The 19,567-nt window shown below is 40.6% G+C and overlaps 1 protein-coding gene across 4 annotated transcripts in view; it reads left to right on the forward strand.

The window, feature by feature from the left end:
- The window catches only part of DIPK2B (divergent protein kinase domain 2B), a 45,302-nt gene extending 26,044 nt beyond the window's left edge, over positions 1–19,258 (forward strand). For 3 of the 4 annotated variants that reach the window (XM_060770243.2, XM_060770239.2, XM_060770242.2), the window contains exons 3-5: positions 4,156–4,329; positions 14,301–14,589; positions 18,196–19,258. In XM_060770243.2, coding sequence (XP_060626226.2) covers positions 4,171–4,329; positions 14,301–14,589; positions 18,196–18,536 — 789 coding nt within the window. In that variant the 5' untranslated portion in view covers positions 4,156–4,170 and the 3' untranslated portion in view covers positions 18,537–19,258. The remainder of the gene's footprint in view (positions 1–4,155; positions 4,330–14,300; positions 14,590–18,195) is intronic. The other variant, XM_060770241.2, reaches the window with a different exon arrangement.
- Positions 19,259–19,567: the final 309 nt, after the last annotated feature.

The following is a 19,567-nucleotide window of genomic DNA, read 5'->3' on the forward strand; positions in this document are numbered from 1 at the left end:
CAAAATTACCATCTGCCAGCTGCAAAAGGCCACCCCACTTGGATCTGCATGCGTTATTTGCCAATACATCACACTGTCCTAGACACTTGGAAAGTGTCCGACGTGTGATCCAATACAACAGCCAGCAGAGTGATCTTGCCTGCTGTGGACTCATCTTGTTGTGTGTCAAATAATAATAATAATAATAATAATAATAATAATAATAACAACAACAACAACAACAATAACAACAGCAACAATGCAGACTGTGCAATGTGAGTTCATTTAGTAACTCTACCCCCCTCTCCAATCATATCCTCAGCTGTTGCAAGAAAATAGACTACAAACAAAGGCACAACTCTGTGGCCCAAATGATTCATTGGAACTTATGTCACAAGTACCACCTGCCAGCAGTAAAGAATTGGTGGGGTCATAAACCTGCAAAGGTAGTGGAAAATGAACATGCAAAAATACTGTGAGACTTTCAAATCCAGACTGACAAAGTTTTGGAACACAATACGCCAGACATCACGATTGTGGAAAAGAAAAAAAGTTTGGATTATTGATGTTGCCATACTAGGTGACAGTCGCATTGAGGAAAAACAACAGGAAAAACTCAGCTGTTATCAGGACCTCAAAATCAAACTGCAAAGGCTCTAGTATAAACCAGTACAGGTGGTCCCAGTGGTCATTGGCACACTGGGTGCCGTGCCAAAAGATCTCAGATGGCATTTGGAAACAATGAACATTGACAAAATCATGATCTGTCAACTGCAAAAGGCCACCTTACTTGGATCTGCTCGCATCATCCGAAAATACATCACACAGTCCTAGACGCTTGGGAAGTGTTCAACTTGTGATTTTGTGATATGAAATCCAGCATATAGATCTCATTTGCTGTGACATACCCCCGGTGATGCAGTGGGTTAAAGCACTGAGCTGCTGAGCTTGTTGATCGAAAGGTCAAAGGTTCGATTCCAGGGAGCGGCGTGAGCTTCCGCTGTCAGCCCTAGCTTCTGCCAACCTAGCAGTTCGAAAACATGCAAATGTGAGTAGATCAATAGGTACCGCTCCGGCGGGAAGGTAACGGCTCTCCATGCAGTCATGTCGGCCACATGACCTTGGAGGTGTCTACGGACAACGCTGGCTCTTCGGCTTAGAAATGAAGATGAGCACCACACCCCAGAGTCAGACATGACTGGACTTAATGTCAGGGGCCTACCTTTACCTTTTACTGTGGTTTAGTGTCAGAATAATAATAATAATAATAATAATAATAATAATAATAATAATTTCTTTATAATCCACTATATCTCCCCGAGAGAAGGCCACAAAGATGGCATGAAAGCCTTTCCCTTGGTGTGGTTGCTCCTGCCGCCTCCCAAACTTGTGCTCTATGGTGAATTGCCTTCAAGCACAGAGATTCAATTTAGCCATCATGTCTAATCATTTACTTTCCCTACAAAAGTGTTACATTGTGGAAGCAATCTTTGCAATGGAAACCTATTTTGTTACTGTTTCGTTCCTGTGACATATTGCAGATTTCCATTTCAGACTTTTCATTTGCGTTTTCCAATAAGAATACTGATAATGTTTTCTTTATTATGCTGCCTACAAAAAAAGAAGAGTTGACTTGTTTTCTTTTATACAGAGAAAAATTTTCTATCTACACTTTCCCATAACCTTTGAATATCTACTTTTGTGTTTCTAGTGGAATAATATTTCTTTTAAAAAAAATAAACAGCCTGTCTTATTATTTGTCCTTAAAAGGAAAAGCTTCAAACATGTTCCAGAGAATGGGCTGTACTGAGAGTGTTAAATTTATTCTGAAATAATCAACAAATGTTGTACTACAAAACACTGGATGATATTCAAACAGCAGCAATCTATCCATGTTTATTCCAACGAAAACTCCACTTTACTGCATGTTAATATTTAGACTAACTCCAATGATTCAATTTATATTAATCATGATTTAAATAATTGCTGAGGAATCTATGAATCTCCAGATGCTATTGGACTTCAATTCCCATCAAACCCAGGCAGCCTGATTACCGATGATGGAAGTAGCAAATTTTTACATGGAACACCACTGGTTCCCCATTGGATCCCAATTTCCATTTTCTGGAGGCAACCTGGGCAATGATGGTGACAATGGAAGTAAAAGGGCATCATATGGAGGTTCCACTAATTCCCAATACCAATTCAGTAAATCTGGTTGTGATTGCAGAGGCAGATATATTCAACACACTTAATCTGGATTGAAGTCAAGGTTCTTAAAAAGACTGTGTCTTTATATTTTTAAAATGATGTCTCAGGCCTAGCAAATCCTTAAGGGTGGTTTCATCTATCATCCAAAAGTGTACCACATTTAGTCCCTTTGAGCAACACATCCCACTCACAACATTAATACATTTTATATTATGTTGCCCCAGACTTACCATTTAATTTCTGCCTGACTCTGATAAAAGCCTATGCATTATCAATGTTATGTCAAATGTAGTCATAAGTATATTAATAGCTTATAAATATGTTTATGTTTGTATTGCCATATACCTTTTTTCAGCTGACATTTTAATTAAAACAATATAGCTACTAAAGAGGCTGTTTGGGTCCTGGTGCTTGGCAGCTGTAACAATCTGGATGAGAGCAAACACATTGAAATTGAATTCAGACAAGACAGAGGTCCTCCTGGTCAGTTGAAAGGCCGAACAGGGCATAGTGTTACAGCCTATGTTGGATGGGGTTACACTCCCCCTGAAGGCACAGGTTCGCAGCTTGGGGGTGATCCTGGACTCATCACTGAGCCTGGAAACACAGGTTTTGGTGGTGGCCAGGGGAGCTCACAAGTGCGGCTGGTAGGGACAAGAGACAAGGCCTTCTCAGTGGTGGCCCCTCGGTTATGAAACTCCCTTCCTATTAGCCTATAGGAAAAGAGTCAAAACCTGGCTCTGTGAGCAGGCCTTTGGAAACTAAGGCAATACAGTATTTTTGATTCAAAGGCTTGTGCAATTGACCTTAGAACGGACTCAGAACATGAATTTGGATGGCATGCTTTCTAAGTTTTTAACTTTTAAAATCTGATTTAAATCTGTTTAATATGTTGCAATTTTTGAAATGTTTAGATTTTTTATTTATTTATTTTTTGTGTCAGGGCAGCCAGTCAATTATATTACATTTCTAACAGAACAAAGCAAACAAACAGAGAAAATACAAAATGTGTGAGTTTGGTAGTCGATTAAACGTCCTTTGACCAGTATCTGGCCACTTGGAGTGCTTCTGGTGTTGCTGCAAGAAGGTCCTCCATGGTGCATGTGGCTGGGCTCAGGTTGCATTGCAGCAGGTGGTCAGTGGTTTGCTCCTCTCCGCACTCGCATGTCGAGGATTCCACTTTGTAGCCCCATTTCTGAAGGTTGGCTCTGCATCTTGTGGTGCCAGAGCGCAGTCTGTTCAGCGCCTTCCAAGTCGCCCAGTCCTCTGTGTGCCCAGGGGGGAGTTTCTCATTTGGTATCAGCCATTGGTTGAGGTTCTGGGTTTGAGCCTGCCACTTTTGGACTCTCGCTTGCTGAGGTGTTCCAGCGAGTGTTTCTGTAGCTCTTAGAAAACTATGTCTGGATTTAAGTCGTTGACATGCACAATCATTTAAATGTTTAGATGATTGTGTTGAAGCACAACGTTGTGCCATTGTAAGCTGCCTTGAGTCCCCCTGTCAGGATAGAGAAGGGCAGGGTACAAGTATGGCAAATAAATAAATAAATAAATAATAGTAGAATCATGTAATCCTAGATCTAGCCTACACTATAGGGTTGGAGAATAGTTTACTCTCCAATTGATATATCCTACAACTCGGAGAAGCTCAAGCCAGTTGACCAATGGTGAAGATTTGTGGGAGCTGTAGACTAAACTATTTGGAGGACCAAAGGCTCCTGCTGTAGGTGCTTCTTCAATAGCAGTTGAGGGAGTCATGCAATTATGCAGAGTTTGGAAATGTTGCTTTTTTGGACTCCATTGTCCAGAATCTCTGAGATTCAGCCTTGGGAATTCTGGCAAGGTGGTCCACAAATGTAATTTTTGCAGTTACTACAAGAGGAGGCATATAACAAACTCATCATATTAGGTCTACTATGTTCATTGCATAGAAAAATGTGTTCCTTTCTCCTTCCAACTCCTTTCCAGGGTCTGCATACACCAATGCTCCGTTGTCCATCTCAGCGACTCCTAGACCGAATAGTGCGCCGATATGCTGAAGTACCAGATGCAGGGAGCATTTTCATGGACCATTTCACAGACCGGGATAAACTGCGCCTTCTCTACACACTGTCAGTTAATGCTCATCCCATCATGTTACAGGTAGAACAACTTCATTGGCCTTCCTGTAGTATAAATAATTTATTATTTTATTTTTATCCCACATTTCTCATGGCGCAGGACTCAAGGATAACACACAACAAATTAAATTAACATACAATTAAAAACTGTATAAAAACAAACATTTAAAAATAATTAAATATACAATTATATCAAAACACTCAGTTTAAAAAGGTTTTAAACATTGTAGAAAAGATAAAGTATTAGTACATTTCATTAAAAGACCATTTTGCCACAATGAATTAAGAGGCAAAGGTCTTTGCCCACTGGCAAAACTAGAGCATGGAAGGGGCCAACCAAATCTTCCATGGGAAGGAGTTCCAAAGCTTGAGAGGGGCCAGCACGAAGGTTCCTTCCAAGTCTTCATTAAACATCCTTGTGATAGAGGTAGGGCTGAAGAAAAGTCTTCCCACAAAGATCTTAACACCTAGGCATGCTCAAATAGGGAGAACAGATCTTTCAGATAGACTGGACCTAACTCACTATCCTAAGACCCTGGGCCCATCCTGTCAGGGCCCAAAATGTGCGAGCTTGCATGCTTTTACTGGAGGCATCCAAACGATGCCTCTAGTCAAATTGAATTAATTCAAGACAAAGCAAGTTCCAAATTAAGTTGATACATTTTAAGACCTGGATCTTTGATAAGATCCAGGTCTTTCCAGATATGTTCCCAGCCTGGGTTGGACCCAGCGTGTATTGGGCCCAGTGTGAATTGGGCCCAGGGACCATGTCACGTGATCCCCAGGCCCACCAATCCACACATCCCTCTTGAGCATTTCAGGCTGTATGAGCCCAGAAAACTCAGAAGGACCAACCCTCTCTCCAACCCTCCCAAAAGGCCTTAAATACAAAAAACTTACCCGGCCACCATTAAAGTCCTGTCAGAGTCCTCCTGGCATGTAGAAATCATATGCCAGCAGAGGAAGGGGGCAGGAAAAAAAATCCTCTCCCCCCCCCCCCCCCCCCCCCCGTGCATCATTTCTTCATGCCAGGAGGACTCTAGCAGGAACTTAATGGTGGCTGGGGAAGTTATTTTGTATTTTAAGGTCTTCTTTGGGGAGGAGGTGTTGGGTGTCTGGGTGCCCTCCCAGAAGGTACCAGGAGACACCCCTCCAGAAAAGCACCGGGGGGGGGGGAGTTAAATGTGTGCTTAGACAGGTTTCTTAAACTCGCTTTGTTGCACATTTAAAGTGCTGTCTGGAAATGGCTCCAATCTCAGGTCATGTACCAACAGCAGCAACAGTGAACTTGCATGGAAGAAAGGGACCATTATGTACGAATCTAAGCTTTTTCTTTTAAAAAAAGAGTTTACTGGTGAGGTAGGATTTGAAAAGGGCTCTTTAATGATCTAAAAATGATATTTAAAATTCTTTTTCACATAATCTTAAACACCCATTTATTTATTTAAACAAGCAAATACCATTAATGTATGTGTGTATGTATTGCTCTCAGCACGTCTAGGGATTATTTCTGGTGAAACTTAACACCATCACTTCATCAAATAAACTTTTTCTGAGAGTCTGCACTGGACTCTCAGTGCAGCCCCCCCCCCCCTTTTAATTCTGCACCACCACTTGAAATTTTCCTTCATTCCCCAAATTTCTAGCATTTTACATAATGAGATATTGAAAATACTTCACACCTAGAACTCTTGTATTTCCAGTCCCATGGCAGTCTCATCTGCCCCTTTTATTCAGGTGCCTAAACTGCAAACTTCTAAATGCTCAGCTGAAAGTGTGAGCATTTATGTGTAATTATTACCAGAATTGCCTATGATTGCAAATAATGTGGTTTTATAGTTATAATTGAAATGTTTTATATGTTTTAATGATCTTAATCTCATTTAAATTTTTGATTGAAATGTTTATTTAATTGTATATTGGATCTATATTGTTTTTAAGGCATTGAATTATTGCCCATTGTGTAAGCCGCCTTGAGTCCCCCTCAGGGTTGAGAAAGGTGGTGTGAAGAAGTGTCGTTATTAAACTGCTGCCACCAATTGTAACGATGACCGTTTTAATGCCACCGAATACCACCAATTGTGAAGGTGCACGTGGTAAAACACCCACTGCCACCTAATCTATGAGGGAAGCCGGGCAACGATCAATATCAGCCTAGGAACTATTTTATAAAGGGACTGTTTCTGGCTGACTTTATTATTGCAGGCTGTTCAACTTAGAAGAAACTGTATCAGGCAAGGCTTGAGGAAAACAGCAACAAGTTTATTTTAACAGGAGTATAACAATGTATAACTGTTCTTCAAAAGAGGCATAAATATTGATGGTTACATTGGAAAGGTTTCATGAGTAAACTCAGGCAAACACTTCATAAGGTTTCACAGCTGGCACAACAGGCTTAAACCCAGCCAAACCTTGATTCTTAATTCAGAATCAACAACCCCTGTACCGGGTCCTTCTCTGCAACCACTTTGGTCACCAATTGATTCCCTGAATCTCTAAGAGATTCAGTTTTTCCCTATAGCACACTGGCTACAGACACATTCCCTGAATCTCCCCCAAAGGATTCAGTGTCTTTTTCAGCAGCTCTCCGGCCACTGACTAATTCCCTATTTCTCCCACTAGAGAAATTAGTCTCTTCCTGTAGCTCACCGGCTACAGACTCATTCCCTGAATCTCCCCCAAAGGATTCAGTGTCTTTTTCAGCAGCTCTCCGGCCACTGACTAATTCCCTATTTCTCCCACTAGAGAAATTAGTCTCTTCCTGTAGCTCACCGGCTACAGACTGGATTTTTAAAACACAGCTGCCCCTGAAGAGGCGGTTGGCTCCGCCCCTGTTGCTATGGCAACTTAGCTAACATCAAGCCACTCCCACAAAACATAACCTCCCATACTTACCATCCCTAAACCATTGTCCAAACTACACATAACCAAAGGAATAAAATTTACACATCGTCACACCTCCCAACCCATAGGGATTATTTTTGACTTTTCTATCAACTAGAATGGTCAAAAATAATTTGGATAATACCAACATCATATAACTATATACAAACCATATATTGATCAGTTATCCAATATCATCCATGTATGCAATATCAAAGTCTCACATCTCCAACATTCCTCCCATCTCCTTTGCAACATACTTGGCTAATTTCCCTGTGACTCTACTGACATACATTCTCAATATTTGTATATATATCAGTCCTACAATATCATTAAGTCCTTCAAAATCATGAGGAAGTCTGAACAATTTGAAGAGATTCAAGTCTCTATAGTCAACCACAGGTTGTTCACAATCAAGAGTCTCTTGGTTCTCCACGAAGTTACCACGCTGCTGTAGGAAATTTTCTCCCTTCTCTTCTTTTGCTGCTGGAGCTTCTTCCTTCAGCCTGACCTTCCAATTATCAGGAACAGTTCTGCTTTCATTGAGATTCAAGTCTCAAATAAAGGCTTGCTCCAACCTAGCATCAGGTCTTAATGAAGAATTTGTAGTTCCTTGAACATCTCTTCTTGGTATTGAAGAGAATCCGCCACCGTTGGAAGAACAAACAAGAACATTGTCTTTCTCTATTGTAGTCTCATCACTGCTGTCTGGATGAACCTTTAAACCTTGGAACTGGAGATTTGTCTTTTTATCAAGACTAACATAGTCAGTGTATATCCCTTTTCTTAACAGTCCATCAGCTTGGTTTTTATCCTCTTCTTTTTCTGATGTATGATGAGATCTTCTCTCTCTGCTTACTTTCTTTTCATCTGTAGGCATTTTGAAGTGTTCATGTTTAGCAAGAAGAAGCTGATCCAATGTTTCATTCTCAGCAAAATGTCCTTCTTCTTTTTGATAAGTTTCATTTAGATTCTTAACTTTAATCACAGTTCCGATCTTCAAAACTTCTTTTGTGCGATCATCTGGAACCTCCATAGTGAATGAATCATGCCTGGAAGTTATCTTCACTTCAACTAGTCTTTTAGGTGTGTTGATCTCTGCTTTACAGAAGGTTTTTTGATGTTTTGTACTCTCAACCATGTCTATTGTAGCTGAAGGTAATACCTCCTCCAAAGTCAACGACTCCTCCAGCTCTCCTTTCTCCCCAGAATCCATCACTTGTTCTGCAGGAACCACTGTCCCTACATTCTCATCACTAGCTCCATCTGGGTGCTCATCATGTTTCTGAGGTACCACACTTTGAGTGTAAGAAACAGCTGGAGACTTGTGGTCCAAAACTTCCCCGCATAGAACTTCATTTCTGATTACAAATTGGTTTGGTTTTTCTGGGGTTAACTCTGTCTTTTCGGTTTGAGTTGTATCAAACAAGGTCTGGAGTGTGTTCTCAGCCTTTTCTTCTTTAGAGATTTCATTTTCTCCTTTCGTCCCTTGAACCAACTCAGTTACAATAAAACTTGCTTCGGGTTTCGGTCCCATAGGTTGACAGATGGGTAAACATGAAGTGTTTTGTACTCCAGTCTGTTCCACAGTCAGATTTTTTAAATGGCGGTTGGGATTGTCTTGTTTCCTTTTTGACTCCTTCTTCTACTTTAAATCCTTCCTTTAAAGTAATCAACTGGTCCACCATGATAGCTGCTTGTGCTGAAGTTTCGGGGTTTCTATCCTGTATAATCCATTTATAATCAAGGGGGACCTGTTGATAAAACTGCTCCTTTTGAATTAAGTTTTTGAGCTGCTGGAAGTCATTTACCTCAGCACCTTTGATCCAGCTCTCAAAGTATTGTGCTTGTTTGGAAGCTAATTGAGAATAACTCTCATATTTTTCTTTTTTGATCATCCTGAACTTCATCCTATAAAATTCAGGTGTCAGCTGCAATTTCTGTTGAACTTCTCGTTTAAACTTAGAGTAATCTTTATGTTCTGTCTCTGCCATGTCGCTGTAAATCTCCAGGAGTTTACCACAAATCTGTGGCCTTAAATATGCCATCCATTTTTCCTCAGCTACATTGAAGTCTCTACAACATCGTTCGAAGGAAATTAAGAACTTTTCGATATTATCTTCTTTATTGTATCTTGGGAATTTTCTCAAAATATGATCCATAGGGATCTCCTCTGGTCTCTCCTGTATATTCACTTGTGTCTGAGGGAGAGTTAAACGTTGTTTTTCAATTTCTAATTCCATTCTCCGTAATTCAGCCTGCCTAACTCTCTCCTCAGCTTGTCTGATTTTTTCCCTCTCCTCAAACTCCATTTCTGCCTGTCTCTGTTGGGCTTCCATTTCTAATTTCCTTAACTCTATCTGATATTTATACTGTAACTCAGACATAGGAGTTTGGTCTGAGTCTGAGCTTCCCTCTTCTTGATAAGACTCAACCTCCTTTGTTACTTTGCCTTGCTTTTTAGCCGCCATCTTTGGCTCCAACTTTTACCTCAGGATTTTTTCTTTAGGTGATCTTAGGCACTAAATTAGATGTTAAACGTATCCCACCGCTTGCCGCCAATTGTGAAGAAGTGTCGTTATTAAACTGCTGCCACCAATTGTAACGATGACCGTTTTAATGCCACCGAATACCACCAATTGTGAAGGTGCACGTGGTAAAACACCCACTGCCACCTAATCTATGAGGGAAGCCGGGCAACGATCAATATCAGCCTAGGAACTATTTTATAAAGGGACTGTTTCTGGCTGACTTTATTATTGCAGGCTGTTCAACTTAGAAGAAACTGTATCAGGCAAGGCTTGAGGAAAACAGCAACAAGTTTATTTTAACAGGAGTATAACAATGTATAACTGTTCTTCAAAAGAGGTATAAATCTTGATGGTTACATTGGAAAGGTTTCATGAGTAAACTCAGGCAAACACTTCATAAGGTTTCACAGCTGGCACAACAGGCTTAAACCCAGCCAAACCTTGATTCTTAATTCAGAATCAACAACCCCTGTACCGGGTCCTTCTCTGCAACCACTTTGGTCACCAATTGATTCCCTGAATCTCTAAGAGATTCAGTTTTTCCCTATAGCACACTGGCTACAGACACATTCCCTGAATCTCCCCCAAAGGATTCAGTGTCTTTTTCAGCAGCTCTCCGGCCACTGACTAATTCCCTATTTCTCCCACTAGAGAAATTAGTCTCTTCCTGTAGCTCACCGGCTACAGACTCATTCCCTGAATCTCCCCCAAAGGATTCAGTGTCTTTTTCAGCAGCTCTCCGGCCACTGACTAATTCCCTATTTCTCCCACTAGAGAAATTAGTCTCTTCCTGTAGCTCACCGGCTACAGACTGGATTTTTAAAACACAGCTGCCCCTGAAGAGGCGGTTGGCTCCGCCCCTGTTGCTATGGCAACTTAGCTAACATCAAGCCACTCCCACAAAACATAACCTCCCATACTTACCATCCCTAAACCATTGTCCAAACTACACATAACCAAAGGAATAAAATTTACACATCGTCACAGGTGGGATATAAATATAGTAAATATATAAATAAAGTTTAAGTTGCTGCAGTAATAGAAATGTGTGGACTGAAGTAGAAAATCATTGAGGAAGGCATAATTTTTATTAGGAAGGGGCAATGTCCTTATTTTACTCCTTATTAAGCATATCCCAGATGATGTCCCTTGTTGGATGTGAGCTACTATTTATTTATTATTATTTATTTAGAACTTTTATATACCAGTCTTCTCACTTTTAACAAGGGACTCAGGCTGGTTTACAACATCAACTCTTGCCTCCTCAATTTGGAAAGCTGGTTTTAAAAACCAATTTGTTACTGTTAAAATTTCACACACACACACCCCAGTTAACATTACAGTTCAAGTTCAAAGCAACTATGTATAATATATAATGCTATTTCTCAAACACGGTGAAAATAGTTGCTTTTCAGCTGGTTATTTTTGTAAAATTTCAGTGCTGCAAACTGATGTTTTATGATACAAAAGATGTATCACCTTAATATCCCCAATAGAACAAGAGGTTGCACTGGAACCATGCGATATCCCCCTTCTATTGTTTAATGTGGCTTTAAGAGTACAAGTGGCTGAACAGGCAAGTTTTTCACCACATTATCCATAACGTAAATTAGTGACACCTTCATTATGACAAAAAGTCATGAATTACAACTAACATATTAGTACCAAGCTCTGTTCCTTCCCTCATGCAGCAGAAACATTCTTTGGGCAGAAATGGCATTACTGACTTCAGGAGACATCTCCCAAAGGAGCTTCTTGAGGTGTTACATGATATTACCAAAATAGGTAAAGTGCCCTGGAGTGGATTTGCTGTTCACAGATCTATAAGTCACCTGTTTCCACCGTCCCCAGGCTTCCAGAACTTTCACAAAGAATAAGCTTTTAAAATTGGGTTTAAAAGTGTTGTAGATCTATCAACTTCTACCATGTACAGCTAGTGTGAGTACTCATTGGGGCTAATGAGAGATCGCATCAAACAACATCTGGGGACCCAAGGTAGTCTTTTTACTAAAGTTAATATAATATATATTTTTTCTATTTTTAATTTTCCCCATTTTCACAAAAAGTAGAATATACTTTATCCTTCTGTTTTACTTTGCTGCCTTCACTAGTTGGATGTTTGAGATCATTATTTTTAGCCCACAGCCATTTTCAGCATTTGCAGTGAAAACTGAGAGATATTACAGTTTTGGAAAGCTGGTTACTCATGTGTGCATTTTAGTGACCTACTTGTACTTTCACCCATTCTGACAAGCCTGTAATAAATGTTTCTTGCAACAAATGTCTTTTGATGTAAGAGATAATTTTCTGAGTCTTTCTTAAATTAGAAAAAATATCATAAGCAAAGTTTACATGTAGAACTTTAGCCTTGATTTGGCTCATTAATTTCACCCTTCAAATAAAAAAAAACTTGACAAAAGTAAAACCAATTATTTTCTATCTAATTAAGTGCCCTGATATTTTGATATAGCAAGGGTTTAGAAGGTAGTGGAGATAAACTAGCTTATAATCATGACTAAGTATGTACAACATACAATTTTGAGACATCAGCTTAATGGAAAATAACAATTCTTTCTGAACATTTTCCATGTGGTAACAGCAAACCATTGACAAAACAGGACAAGTATTATGTAACTGGTTTTCAAGAATAGTATGTGTATACAGTGGCACATAAGTGAGCATATTCTGACTGAATATGCTAACATACAAGTGGGATACAAGGTTGGTCCTCATCCAAATTTCACTAGGTTGACACCATCCATATATTTTGAACTTCAGTTCCCAGTGTTGTTCATGATGACCTATTTATCTTTTTAAAATATTACACACTTCTGTCTCCCAACTTACTCAAAATAGTGAGGCTCATCCTCCTACACCCCAAAAATACTCCCAAAAGAGAATAGCAATACAATTAAATATTATGAATGATGGACCCTTGGAAATGGATGCCTTTCACTGAAGGAAAAGTAACACCATCACCTACAAAATGTAGCCCAAGCTGTTTGCCTACAGTTAGTGCATTAATTAAGGAATTGCTAGATGTAAGCGACAGGTGCTTTATCCAAAAAAAAAAAAAAAAAAAAAAGAAGAAGAAGAAGAAGAAGAAGAAGAAGAAGAAGAAGAACAAATTAAAAAATAGACTGCACTTCTTCAATGATTATATGGCCATGTTCTCCCTTACATACGCCTTGAATCAGATTGGAGCTTGTACAAGATCCATTTTTACAGACAGGGAAATTAGTAGAAAAGTATGAATATATTACATGAGCCTTCAGTGCTAATATTGTGTAGTGTGATGCAGCTCAAGAAGAGAACAGCATCAGCATGATTGTGAAGCTGGCTAGCAGTACAGTGTTCCCTCACTTATTGCGGGTGTTACATTCCAGGACCATCCGCAATAAATGAAAATCCACAAAGTGGAACTGCCCCTTCCCCCCTCCCTCTCTCTCACACTCACTCGATGGTGATGGTAGTAGTAATGCCATGGCCCGCCTTCCTTGGCGGCTCTTCCCTCTGGCTGTTGCTGCACCAGAAGTCTCCAGAGCAGATAGTCCCGGTGGAGGAGGCTTGTTGTTGCCGCCTGGGCCTCTGCTGCCTCCACTGCCCGCCAAAGACTGTGGTCCACTTTCCTTGGGTGGCTCTTCTTCCCTCTGGGGGCAGCAGCAGTGGGAAGGAAGGAGGAGGAGGAGGAAGATGAAGAGGGCTGGTGGTGGTGGCCCTCTTCACCTTCCTCCTCCTCCTCCTTGGCGCATCCCTTACCGCTGCTGCTGCCCCCAGGGGCAGCAGGATCCAGATCTGCAAGGTCTCCCAGATCTGGATCCAGGCCACACAGGGATCCATCCATACAGTGTTCCCTTGTTACTTGTATTGTATATTTATTTATTTATTTTAAAAAAATGCGAAACAGAGGAAAACATGGAAAGCGAATGGCGAAGTAGGGAGAGAACATTGTGCATGGACATTTGCTGTCATTTTCTGTCTGCTGTTCCTCTGAATGCCATCATGGTCTGGATTACTTTTACATCTCATAATACTTATTAGGTACAATTAACACCTGTTATAAAAAATTGCAGACCTTTCATACTTTTTCCAGTCTTTGCTGAAGTGAGGTCTGATGACAATGTAATGATTAGTTGTGCAAGGCTGTTTATAGTCAGACGTAATCTACATTCTCATATTACAGGTGGTACCCAAGTTAAAAACACCCAAGTCTAGGAAGGAAAATTAACTCCTGGGAGAGTTATCGCGGGGAAAGTTGTCTCAACTGAAACTTTTTCACCAATACTTGTTTCCACAACAAGCCAATATTTTCAAAATCCAGTTATCACAGGGACAGAAAGTATGGTGAAATCTTCTTAATGGGAGCACAGACAGCAAAACAAACACCAGTGGGCTGCTAACCCTTCCAAAGCTAAAGAATATATATTTTTGGCTGAAGTTACACTGAAAAAATGTACCTGCTCTGACTTACAATCAAATTCAATTTAAGAACAAACATACAGAACCTATCTTGTTCATAATTTGGGGACTGCCTGTACATATTATTACCAACAGTAGCAGCTTTTCCTCTCTTTGACAGATTTTTCCTGGAGCAGAAGGCTGGCCATTTCCAAAATACTTGGGGTCCTGTGGTCGGCTGATAGTTACTACCAGCACCAGACCCCTGAAGGCTTTCTACGGCACAACGCCTGAAGTGGCAGCAGATTTGGCTCTTCAGCTCCTTGCTATCCTTGAGTCCATGGCAAATAATGATCTGAGCTATTTCTTCTACTTTACTCATGTCGATACTGGCACGTTTGGCGTTTTCAGTGATGGACATCTGTTCATCCGAGATGCCAGCACTCTGGGAGTCATTGACAAGCAGGAAGGTACCCACATTCATCTTTCAGTAAGCGTCTGTCACAAGAAGATATGAGGCAGGACAAAAAATAGATTGCATTCATTTGCTCTTTAGGCATGGGCATGTAATTGTAGAGCAGTGAATTAAAATTACAATAGGCAGCAAGTGGCAGAAATCTCCACACAATGCTAAGCTGACAGATTTTATTTGGGAGTCAAATTCAAACTCAACTGAAGTTATGCAGGTGTCTGTATATACACACACACATATATGTGCTGTGTTCTTACACATATATTCATAGTGTTGTCTACTACTAAGTGAAGAAGACTCCAACAAATGTGAGATGGACCCTTGCAGGACGTCTTCATTTCAGATGTCATAATGTTCTATAAACTGTTGCATGTGGAAAGATTGTCTATCAAGGAAGAGCTGTAGGGGGTGCACTCTTTCTTGAACTGCACTAGCTTTCCATATAATGGGAAACAAACATATTTTCAAGAATGGTTGCCTCTTCTTCATACTATGCAGTGCTAGGTATAATTTAATACCTCTATACGAGCTATGAGAAACTGTGAAAGACAAGGGAGAGGCATTCACACACAGAAGAACTTGAAGGGCTGCATTCGCTCCTGCATTTTTTTAAAATGCTCTCAAATGCTTATGGGGCCTATGGGGGCATTATCTTCCTGTTTTGGATTTCCCCTTTAGGTCTCTCATGGGGTAAACTGGCCTAAGGAACCCAGAAAATGTTATAGTAATGCAACCCCTTACTGGACATTTTTAGCATTTTGGCCCAAAAAAACCCCAGTATTAAACCCCCCCCCCTCCCCCATAAAAACATTTTTGATAGAAAGCTCCAAATTCCTAGAAGGCTCTACACCGAAGAGTGCATTTGGGGGCATTCCCAAGCAATATATTAAATCCCTCCTTCTTTATCTGTCTTTCATTTAGACTATAAACCTGATGACAAGAACTATGTCAGATATCTTCTAAGCTATTCTAGAACTGTTTGGGGGGGGGGTACAGAATGAGGTATAGCTGCTACATACAATTGAGACAGATATTTTAAAAATTAAGTAATTATTCAATAATACACAATTTGCAGACACTCAAAAAGGGAGAACCCATTACCCACCAAGGCAGTCTATACCACAGTCAAACAGGTCTTAAAGACATTATTCCTAATATTTTGGTGGGGTTACCTTTTCTTGTAACTAAAATCCAAGTAGATTAATTACTATTGTGTGCATTCATTTTTTAAAGAGAAAGTCTGTGCAAAACCCAGAGAATGTTGAAAATAGGGCAATTTAAGTGCCAAGGAAATTATTATTATTATGTATTGTCGAAGGCTTTCATGGCCGGAATCACTCAGTTCTTGTGGGTTTTTTCGGGCTATATGGCCATGTTCTAGAGGCATTTCTCCTGACATTTCGCCTGCATCTATGGCAGGCTTCCTTAGAGGTCTGCTGGAGCTGGGAAAAAAGGGGTTTATATATCTGTGGACTGACCAGGGTGAGACAAAAGGCTTTTGTAAGTTGGGCTAGGTGTGAATCTTTTCAACTGACCACCTTGATTAGCATACAATGGGCTGACTGTGCCTGGAGCAAACTCTTAATGAAAGGTGCTTAGAAGTCCCTGCCTGTTTTTCTCTCTGCTGTTTTAATTTTAGAATTTTTTAATACTGGTAGCCAGATTTTGTTCATTTTCATGGTTTCTTCCTTTCTGTTGAAATTGTCCACATGTTTGTGGATTTCAATGGCTTCTCTGTGTAGTCTGACATGGTGGTTGTAAGAGTGGTCCAGCATTTTTGTGTTCTCAAATAAAATGCTGTGTCCAGGTTGGTTCATCAGGTGCTCTGCTATGGCTGATTTCTCTGGTTGGAGTAGTCTGCAGTGCCTTTCATGTTCCTGGATTCTTGTTTGGGCGCTGCGTTTGGTGGTCCCTATGTAGACTTGTCCACAGCTGCATGGTATACGGTAGACTCCTGCAGAGGTGAGAGGATCCCTCTTGTCCTTTGCTGAACGTAGCATTTGTTGGATTTTCTTGGTGGGTTTGTAGATTGTTTGTATGTTGTGTTTCCTCATCAGCTTTCCTATGCGATCAGTGGTTCCCTTGATGTATGGCAGGAACACTTTTCCTCTGGGTGGATCTTCATCTTTACTCTTGTGGCTTGTTCTTGGTCTTTCAGCTCTTCTGATGTCTGAGGTGGAATATCCATTGGCCTGTAGAGCCCATTTGGAGCCATGGAGAAGAAGAACTCAACAGGTTCCTGGAACATCTTAACAGCATCCACTCTAACATCCAGTTCACTATGGAAAAAGAAAAGGAAGGAAGATTGCCTTTTCTAGATGTCCTAGTCATCCGTAAACCAGATCAACAATTGGGTCACACCGTTTACAGAAAACCCACACACACAGATAGATATCTACATAAAAACTCCAACCATCACCCAAGTCAAAAAAGAAGCACCATTAAAGCCTTGGCAGACCGTGCAAAAAGAATCTGTGAACCCCACCTCCTCCAAGATGAACTGAACCACCTCAACTGGGCTCTACAGGCCAATGGATATTCCACCTCAGACATCAGAAGAGCTGAAAGACCAAGAACAAGCCACAAGAGTAAAGATGAAGATCCACCCAGAGGAAAAGTGTTCCTGCCATACATCAAGGGAACCACTGATCGCATAGGAAAGCTGATGAGGAAACACAACATACAAACAATCTACAAACCCACCAAGAAAATCCAACAAATGCTACGTTCAGCAAAGGACAAGAGGGATCCTCTCACCTCTGCAGGAGTCTACCGTATACCATGCAGCTGTGGACAAGTCTACATAGGGACCACCAAACGCAGCGCCCAAACAAGAATCCAGGAACATGAAAGGCACTGCAGACTACTCCAACCAGAGAAATCAGCCATAGCAGAGCACCTGATGAACCAACCTGGACACAGCATTTTATTTGAGAACACAAAAATGCTGGACCACTCTTACAACCACCATGTCAGACTACACAGAGAAGCCATTGAAATCCACAAACATGTGGACAATTTCAACAGAAAGGAAGAAACCATGAAAATGAACAAAATCTGGCTACCAGTATTAAAAAATTCTAAAATTAAAACAGCAGAGAGAAAAACAGGCAGGGACTTCTAAGCACCTTTCATTAAGAGTTTGCTCCAGGCACAGTCAGCCCATTGTATGCTAATCAAGGTGGTCAGTTGAAAAGATTCACACCTAGCCCAACTTACAAAAGCCTTTTGTCTCACCCTGGTCAGTCCACAGATATATAAACCCCTTTTTTCCCAGCTCCAGCAGACCTCTGAGGAAGCCTGCCATAGATGCAGGCGAAACGTCAGGAGAAATGCCTCTAGAACATGGCCATATAGCCCGAAGAAACCCACAAGAACTGAGTATTATTATTATTATTAAACTTTATTTATACCCTGCCACCATCTCCCCTCAGGAACTTGGGACGGCTAACATGAGGCCAAGCCCGACAGATACAATAAACAACTGAAATACATACAGCAAAATCATAATTAAAATTAAAATTAAAATAAAATTAAAATAATATACCACAATTAAAAAATCTGTAACTAATTTTTAACTAACATTTGTTATTGTTGTTGTTAGGTAGCCAATGGATGGATGGACAAGAGGAAGAGAAGGATATTTTTAGTTGCTTGGTGACCAATTGCCAGTCTGTGGTCCCCTCCTGTAATTCCATCAAGCATACCCAGAGCCTCAGCATGGTGTGCGCAGAACTTCTATCTAAGCTCTTAAAAAGAACGTTTCTATCTCCTGTGCAAAAGAAGATCGACGAGGCTCTGAATATCTGTGCAGACAGCTCTCTCACCAACGAAGAGATTGTCCTGGCAGCTCAGGAGCTAGTTGGCGTTTTGAAACCTCTAAGGACCTGTGATTCCCATTTTACCTACCGCTATCCTGACTGCAAATATAGTGTCAATCCCTGAAGAAAATGTTTTGCTGGGATCTCAAAGCTATTCTCCACATGTCTCTCTTGCCTTTTGAAGTTACAAGAACTGGAATTATTCAGTCCACAGGGACATGAACACTTTTCCACTCTGCTAATGTACCATGGCCACACTTTGTAGCTCGGTTGGGTTAGCAGTTTTCAAAAGCTCTCAAAGTTAGCTTCGTAGCACCTATGTGGCAATGCAGGACCCTGAGCCACTTATTTATTTTCTATGTTCTAACACCTCTTGTTTACTTCACCCAAATGTACAGTATTGCTTGCATACAAGCTAGTTGCTGCAGACCATGGCATTTCTAGATTTTTTTTTCCAGAAGTGCATTGGGCCAAAGATACAATTTTAGTTATTTTTACTGAGTCAGCTGCATAGAAAGCAATTATTGAATAACTATCAAATGACTTTCCTGATTGCTGGCTGGAAATTGAATCTTTTGTCTTTTTCAGGAAAGCAGAGACTTACTAAGAATTGCCATTATTTTGGGTCACTCTTTTCCCCCCAGCTGTAGTGGTAAGTTAGGTTTGTAGCCAAGTATGGATTTGACTAATTTTCTGTTTGAGATCATGATTTGCATCTGTATTATTTCTGGGTTGATTTTTGGGGATTAATAGTTTACAGGAGGCTACTTGGGCTTCACCATCTGGTTGCTTTCACTTCACCTTCTTTTACCACAGGTACATTAAATCTTCTTGTTCTCTAGTCTACTTTCCTATCCAGCCTCATTTCATTTGTTCTTGTTGGAACAGAGACTGATTGACTGGAAAGGCTTGCCTCAGTCACAGGAGGAGTGGAAAGGAAGCTTCGCTGATACCTGCAGTTCTAGAAAGATGAGGAAGGATCAACAGGTGTAACAGTTTAATACAAATTTAATGATATCTCCATGGGATGAAATAGGATCATAAGTGATTCTTAAGACTATCTGTTTGACAAAATGGATAATGCATATGTGTCTGGAAGGCAGACCTTGACAAGTGGGTGTTGAGGTGGAATGAAGACAAGAATCAGGGGGCATC

This window comes from Anolis sagrei, chromosome 3 (genome assembly GCF_037176765.1).
Source record: "Anolis sagrei isolate rAnoSag1 chromosome 3, rAnoSag1.mat, whole genome shotgun sequence".
NCBI classification, from domain to species: domain Eukaryota; kingdom Metazoa; phylum Chordata; class Lepidosauria; order Squamata; family Dactyloidae; genus Anolis; species Anolis sagrei.